Genomic DNA, 8,545 nt, shown 5'->3' on the forward strand with positions numbered 1-8,545 from the left:
CACAAGGACTCCACAATGATGGACAAACATCCAGTAAAGGCCACTGTGCTTCAGAAGGAGGTGAGCGTGCCATTTTTTTGTATGTGTGTTTTTAATTTTGGATAAGTCATTTGAGTAATTAGTGACTGGTTTCTGGGCCCCGAGTACAGCAGCTGTCTCCCCCAAATTAAAGTGTACTTGTGGCGGTCAGAAGACAAAATACAAATATAAGTGTTTTATCGAGAAAAATTACATCCAACCGCGTTTTGGTTATACTGGTTGTATTAAAGCGAGCTTATAATAGCTTGCGGGACTTTCTAACCGAGACGCCATGGCAGCGAACGGTCGCAGACAGGGCGAGTTCGGAAATACGCTTGGTGTGCGCACTGGTTCACACTTATTGTTCGGAAATTCAGTGTGTTGCTCAAATTTGCTCTTTGGAATTTCAGAGTGCACCAAAAACGAAGCGCCAAGGCGCTCCGACTGGGGACACGGTGCACAAGTGCGACAAATAGCACAGAAGGAACCATTTCAAGCACGAGCTGCTGATTGGTTAGCACGTCTACCTCACAGTTCTTGTGCTTTGGATTTGAATTGTGGGTGCTTACTCTGGCATTCCAAAACCATGCATATACAACAACCATAGGACACAAAAGACCTGATAAATATGTAAAATTATATATCATATTGATTTTTTTTTTTTTGTTGCTTGTTTAAATTTTTTAAAAACATTTTGTATGGAGTAATCCAAAAGTAATTGAATGCATTCAAGTTACTTTACTTTAATATTGTGGTACTTGGAGTACTTGTACTGTACTGTTCATTAGCAAATTACAACTCTTTGGTACATACCGGCACCTTCTGTACAGCTTTTCCATATACTGGATGTGCCAATGGAAGCAACTTGTGCTTGTATTCAGCCCGGTGAAAAAATACACGAGACACTCTTGAATATAAATAATTTCACCAAGAAACATTTTAACAGAAAATCACAACCATAAAGGTTTATATGCATATAAACAAAGATCATAGATTTGTGTTATCATAGCAAAGTGAAGTGATGTCATCTGGTTTTGCCACATTAGCCAATCACAGCTGGCTATCACAGTCACCACACGGATCCCACGTGTTGAACTTTTACGACCAAAAATCTCTATGTGAATAGAGAAAGCGGACTACTCTGGACTCATTTGAAGTTAAACAATTAACTGAAATTGGATCATTTACTTCAGCACACCTGACAATTTCTCGTGGACCACTGCAGTATATTATGCTGTGGCACAGTGGTTGGAAATCACTGGTGTCTGGACTGTAAATGTGTTTTTGTGTGTGTGTGTGTGTGTGTGTGTGTGACTTCAGTTGGGCCTGTTCAGTGCAGTCAGTCTGATGGTGGGCACCATGATCGGCTCAGGCATCTTCATCTCTCCCAAAGCGGTCCTGCTCTACTCTGGAGCTGTGGGGACCTGCCTCCTCATCTGGGCTGCCTGTGGGGTGTTAGCCATGCTGGGTGAGAGATCAAAATAATCAGATACTGACTGCATGGATGCATGAGGTAAAAGTGTTGTCATCATCAATATCATAATCAGAAGAATGTGCCATAATATTTTTATATTGGCAACTTCAAATTGGTCACAATTTGGTTGTATATTGGTGTCCAATATTGCATCATTATTTATTATAATGAATATGTTGCTGTGGCAACTCAAACCAAAAAGTGGTCACTGTTGTGCCTGTAATAGACGCTGGGCTTATCTTTTCTCACCCCCCCCCCCCCAAAAGAAGACACATTGTTTAATATTACTAAAAAATGCATATAAATAAAGTTCTCTACCCATGTAAATGTCTTCATTCTTCTGCATGTACGGACACTATTCACAGTCACTTGGTTGATTACTATTATTTTTTGTTTCGTGTTTCAGGCCAAAATTTGAGATACGTGTAAATTCAGTGAAGAGAATTAAAGAAAGAAATTAAACTTGCAAGTCAAGGTACCGCTGTGTATAAATCCGCTTGTCTCTGAGACATTCAAACTGCCAAGTGGGCATGACGGGTCAATCTACATTCTATTTATGGCCTACAGCAGGGCTATTCAACTAAATTATTCAGGGGGCCACATTATCAAAAACCCAAGGGGCCGAGGGCCGGACCCCCACGGTAGCGATAGCAACATGTTCACAGACTGAACGTCGGAGCGAGGCGCCACCGCAGCTCACTCAGGCTTCTTCCTTTTATCCTCCTGCTTTTGAGGGGAAACATCCGGCGTGAAAACGCTCGGCCTCTTCCGCTCTGCAATCCCCTCAATTTCATGTGCAGGAAGAAGAGCTGTGATGCCACTCCCTTATTCTTTTTCTCCTGTCGGAAGAGATGCATAGCGCTGCACAAAGCCACAGCGCCTCCTACCTCCCCAGGTGGTGTTTAACATAAGGATGTCTACATGTGCCAAACGTCTGTGTTATTTCTTTTTGGCAATCTTCCGTGTTGAATAGCCCCGGCCTACAGGGGAGTTATGATGAAAGTAACTGAGGAATTCAGTCAAATATTGTCCTCCAGCAAAGTTGGCCACTGTGACCTCATTTATTGTGGGAGCTGCTTTAAACATATCAAATCACGAGAATGCTGATTAAGACAGCTACACCTGCCTCCAGGGTCATCTACTTTAGAGGGACTACGCTGGTTTTCTTTCTTTTTTTTTTTTTTAAAGGTGGATGAACTGGAATGTATGTACACAAAAAATGCGAAAAACCTGATAATTTAGTATGCAACATAAAGACGATTAGCTTCTTGCTTGCTCTTTGAAAAAACCTCTCTAATGCTTCTAAAGTCATACAAATATGAATTTTACCAACTTTTTGGAATTCTTTCATTTTGTGTATAAATCCAAATAACAAAAATAAATCTGCTTAAATTAATACCACACAAACATCCATCCATCCAACCATCCATTATCCAATCCGCTTATCCTCACAAGGGTCCAGGCGTGCTGGAGCCTTATCCCAACTGTCTTTGGGCAGGTGTTGGGGTACACCCTGAACTGGTTACCTGCCAATACCACACAAAAAAGTTATGTTTTATTTTTTACTTTTATGTGTGTGTGTGTGTGTGTGTTTTTTTTTAATACAACATGTAAACATTCACCAGACAGGAAGGAAAAAGGAACTGAAACCATGTATTTGATAACTGATTGACCCTCCTTTGGCCCCAACTTAACTTTCCTGTAGTTGCAGATCAGACATGCACATGCTAAGTGCAGTGTGAAAAGGGATTAATGGCTAGGAGGCCGCAAATACAGTTCTTTTGAAGAATGGTTATTTTTCTTTTTGTGCCCTGCGATTAACCGACAAACAGTCCAGGGTGTACCCTGCCTCTTGTCGAAACGTCATGGATAGTCTCCAGCTCACCCCGCGACCCTGAGTTGTTTTCTACAACCTGCTATCAGGAAAAAAAGCCTCCCACTAATTTGTCTTATCTGTTGCGTTGTGCTTCACAGGAGCACTGTGCTACACCGAGCTGGGCACCATGATCCCAAAATCCGGAGGGGAGTATGCCTATCTGATGGAGGCTTTTGGTTCCCCGCTGGCCTACCTTTACTCGTGGACCACCGTGATGGTGGTCAAGCCCTCTGGCTTTTCCATCATCACCTTGAGCTTTGCCGAGTATGCCTCAGCGCCTTTTTATCCTGAATGCGACCCTCCTGTCATTGTCACCAAGTGTCTGGCGGCTGCAGCCATTGGTAACATCTTCTTCTACAGTACTACAGTACATGACTACTGGCAACACAAACAATGGTGTTTATAGTAGTTTATTTACATCTTTAATTACATGAGAGTCATAAATATTGGAGAACATATGTGTGGATGTAGTTACAGCTCAGGTTTGCATGTTGGACACACATCTAATTGTACATTTACATTTTACATTAAATAAGCCAGGCTTTACTTTTGGTGGCATTAACTCTTGGCGGATCATCTATTCTAGTGGTCTCCAAAAATGTTTCCTGCCACGGACCAGTTGATACAATCCAGTGTCTTTTCAAAATAAAATATTTTTCAGCCTCGGAAAAGAAATAAACCGCAAGTTCTGTACGTTTTTTTTTTCTCTCATCTGTACGACTGGTGGTTGGGGACCACTCATCAATTGTGTAGCATTCTTCCATCCATCCATTTTCTATACCGCTTATCCTCACAAGGGTCGCGAGGCGTGCTGGAGCCTATCCCAGCTGTCTTCGGGAAGGAGGCGGGGGACACCCTGAATTGGTAGCCAGCCAATCGCAGGGCACACAGAGACAAACATCCGCACTCACAATCACACCTAGGGGCAATTTAGAGAGTCCAATCAACTTACCATGCATATTTTTGGAATGTGGGAGGAAACCGGAGTACCCAGAGAAAACACACGCAGGCACGGGGAGAACATGCAAACTCCACACAGGGAGGCCGGAGCCGGGATCGAACCCACGACCTCTGAACTGTGAGGCAGACGTGCTAACCAGTCGCCCACCGTGCCGCCTGTGTAGCATTCTTTTGCATTATAAACAATCTAATGCTGATTTTTTTTTTCTTTTTTCAGTTTTCATTGTGACCATTAACTGTTTCAGTGTCAAACTAGCAAGTTATGTGCAAAATATCTTCACTGTGGCCAAACTTTTAATAATCGTCATCATTTTGGGAGCTGGCATCGTTCTCTTGGCACAAGGTAAGCTTGAAAGTTGTCCCCATAATAGATTAGAATATGGTCAGTTAATACATTTGATCTTTATTTCTTTGTCAAGGAAAAACAGAGAACTTGTCAAATGCATTTGATGGCAAGTCCGTTTCTGCTGGAGGAATTGGACTTGCCTTTTATAATGGACTCTGGGCCTATGATGGATGGTAAACCCAAAAGTGATGCAATGAATCATATCATAAGTCTTAAAATATGACAGTGAACTTCCTTTATTAATTGTGCTGATATTATTTGTTTGCATTTCATTTATTTCTCAGGAGTCAACTGAATTTCATCGCAGAGGAGCTGAAAAACCCTTTCAGGTAGGAAACCTATCGTACACTATACTGTATTGCTACCAGGGGACCATCGGGAATTTTGAGAAAATATGTACATTTTCCCGAACAGCTGGTGTATTTCTGGTGAAAATCTACACTTCTGCTGTCGTCATGATTTGTGTTGCAAGCTTAACGTAAATTCCCGGCTCCAACCGGTGATGGCGTATATGAGCAAATAAAACAAATACTGGTTGATTGATCAGTTAGCGAGAGAGAGAGAGAGAGAGAGAGCGAGAGAAAGAGACAGACAGACATTCGGACAGAGAGAGACAGGTAGACACACATCCATTCCAGTCTTGGATGCACTCATTGTATACACCAGCAATATCTTGTGTGATCCAGTACCTTAGTGCTTTTTCGGTCAGAGACGTATTAATGCAACATTAAGTGTGGATGTAGTTTACAGTGCTGTACAACTGCACGGCATCATACCGAGTGCTGTTTGTAATGTTTCGATTACACTGGAGAACCTATTTTTTGCTGAGTTAGGTCTGACAGCTGTTCCTAATTTTGGGGTGCGGAAACCAAAACTGATCTCACATCTCTGATCTGATCTCACATGTTTTTTTGTTTTTTTTTTTAGCTACGGGACCCCCTTTATCTTAAAAAAAATATTAAATATGTGTGTATGTATGTAGGTAAATAAAACACTAAGATGGAATAGTTACTTGCTTTGAAAAGTTAACACAACTGCATAAAAAGAAATATAACTTACAACAGAATGCTCATGGTTACAACAATTTCTGTTCCAGTGTTTTTTTCAATGTCTCATTGATTTTGTGGACCACTTCTTTGTTTGCCTTTCTTTTTTCCCACAGGAACATGCCATTAGCCATCCTCATTGGGATACCCTTGGTGACTGTGTGCTACGTGATGGTCAACATTGCTTATTTCACCACCATGACCACCACCGAACTACTGTTGTCTCCGGCTGTAGCTGTGGTAAAAAGGAATAATTAAAGTAGGGCTGGGTTACATGGCCCTAAAATGAAATCAGTGATTCACCCCACACCCAATAAAAAAACAAATTTCTAATTTTAATCAATTTTTCCCATTCCATAAAAACAAAAATGAATAACAATGATAATCTAACATTACTAGATTATATATTGACCATACCTATATATATATATATATATATATATATAAAATATAATATAATATAATATAATATAATATAATATAATATAATATAGAAAAATATAATATAATATAATATAATATAATATAATATAATATAATATAATATAATATAATATAATATAATATAATATAATATAATATAATATAATATAATATAATATAATATGATATAATATAATATAATATAGAAAGTCCCTTGACAAATTGACCAATGTAGAATGTAATCTGTTTTTTGCCCGATGTCAGATGGGATTGGTTTTAGATCAGGATAAATAACAGGACAATCTCTTTTTTGCACTTTTTTTGTTAGACATTTGGAGACAGAGTTCTTTACCCTATGTCTTGGATTGTTCCGCTTTTTGTCGCCTTTTCCACATTTGGTTCAGCCAATGGAAGCTGCTTCACTGCAGGCAGGTAAAGAACATGTGGGCATATTGGTGCCGGTGACATGTTAGAAAGGGGTGAAATGTTTCAATTGAATGCTTAAATGTTGCTTTTATCCTCAGGATAGCCTATGTAAGTGGCCGAGAAGGTCACATGGTGGAAATTTTATCTTTTATCAGTCTGAGGCGCTTAACCCCATCCCCAGCTCTCTTGTTCAACGTAAGTCTCGTGAAGTTTAATGTTATTTTAGAACTTTATTAATGCCACAAATGTAAATAGTTTTTTTCTTGCAGGGTTTTCTGGCTATTTTATACATAATCCCGTCAGACATCAGCACCCTCATCAACTACTTCAGCTTTGCTCAGTGGCTTTTCAATGGCCTGACCATATTCTCTCTTATCGTCATGCGTTTTACAAGGAAGGACTTGAAAAGACCAGTCAAGGTGCAGTCATACATGCATGTTTTTTTTTTTTAAACTGCAACAATATCTTAAGTGTTTGCATTTATCCAAAGGTTCCCATTATAATAGCTGTCGTAATGGTGATCGTCTCTTGCTACCTGGTCCTTGCCCCCATCATTGATAATCCCGAAATGGAGTACCTCTACTGTGCCATCTTCATCCTCAGCGGGCTCCTCCTGTACTACCCCTTTGTCCACCTGAAGGTCGAGCGGGCGCGCAGACTCATGAGTAAGTACATTTACACTCGAATGGATGACTGTAAAACAGAAAGAATGATGCTAACACTACATTAATTGTGTGGTAAAAGAAGTGTGAATGTAAGATGTACTCCCAAGTTGTCACATGGCAGTAATGTGGCACATTGTGGCATAACTCCTCTCATCATTAACCATATATCATTTGTCAGGCCAATTCAAGAATACATTTCTTCTTCTTTTCCTTTGCTGCCTGAATTACATTTTTAATAAATATGTATCCGTATAATTTAAAATAATATCTTTTTCCCTTACAGTAATTGTAACTTATTCATTATCTTTTTTGTTGCCGGTAATTGACTGTTACATTCAACTGTACAGCCTTACAGTGAGAACCTCAAACTCACTGTAGTCTTTGCAGGGATTGCATGTTGTCTGTGTTTAGCATAACACCAAATTTACCCTTTGCTGCTTTGACCTTTACAACCTTCACAGGGCCCATCACCATGCACCTGCAACTCCTGATGGAAGTCGTTCCTCCTGAGAAATGTGAGTGAGCAGGTGACAACCAGGTCAACTTCTATTTGGCTCCCGTTGCAGCAAAGGCGCCAGACTCATTTTTGGAGAACTTTGAATACCTTCCTGGATCTGAGCCACAACTACAAGGTCGCCTTTGTTAAATAGCTGCAAACCGTGTTAAATTGATATGTGGGTCCAAATTTACAAAAACAACAACAACAATAATAAATAAATAAATAAATAAAAAAAATACAAAAGCCTTCCTGTTGTGCTGTACTGTTTATTCATTCAGGGTCACAGAGCTGTATGACCATTCCAGTCTTTACAAAAAAGAGAAAGAAATCCATGCTCAGTTTTGTCATAGGAATAGCAAGTTTATATATATATTTTAAATGTATGTAGAAGTTCTTTAAACACTGTAATGTGTAATGTTTTAATATATTACTAATTTTTTATTTAAGCTTTTTTTCTAAAAAAACGCCCCATCGAGAACTATTCAGATGATAAACTCTTTTGTTTGCTTTATTATTTTTAATACAACGTCATTATGAGCAATAATGTATTTTGTTTAATCTTTGTGGTTGCACAAGATTTTATAAAAAAAACAAAAAAAAAAACATTACCACTAGATGTCAGTGGAGCATTGTTTAACACAGATATGAAGCTTCCTTCATTCCTACTGTACAATATGTTATACGCTTCAATAGATAAGCTTGGCCGCATTGAAGATGTTTTGCACGTAACACTAGTTTGACACGGACGAAATTTATAGTTCCTATTAAAATTAAGAAAAAAAACCCATGAAAAAGTCATCTATACATAAAAA

The 8,545-nt window shown here is 39.3% G+C and overlaps 1 protein-coding gene across 1 annotated transcript; it reads left to right on the forward strand.

The window, feature by feature from the left end:
- On the forward strand, positions 1 to 7,775 carry slc7a9 (solute carrier family 7 member 9). The gene is made up of 12 exons (XM_086025945.1): positions 1 to 60; positions 1,339 to 1,486; positions 3,467 to 3,709; positions 4,546 to 4,671; positions 4,748 to 4,847; positions 4,959 to 5,003; positions 5,837 to 5,960; positions 6,472 to 6,575; positions 6,668 to 6,764; positions 6,839 to 6,988; positions 7,060 to 7,234; positions 7,696 to 7,775. Exons 1-12 carry the CDS (start codon positions 16 to 18, stop codon positions 7,755 to 7,757), a joined length of 1,419 nt encoding a protein of 472 aa, XP_085882071.1. The 5' UTR covers positions 1 to 15; the 3' UTR covers positions 7,758 to 7,775.
- Positions 7,776 to 8,545: the final 770 nt, after the last annotated feature.

The sequence above is a fragment of the Filicampus tigris genome, chromosome 3 (assembly GCF_054856515.1).
Source record: "Filicampus tigris isolate MCC_2025a chromosome 3, RoL_Ftig_1.0, whole genome shotgun sequence".
Taxonomy (NCBI): domain Eukaryota; kingdom Metazoa; phylum Chordata; class Actinopteri; order Syngnathiformes; family Syngnathidae; genus Filicampus; species Filicampus tigris.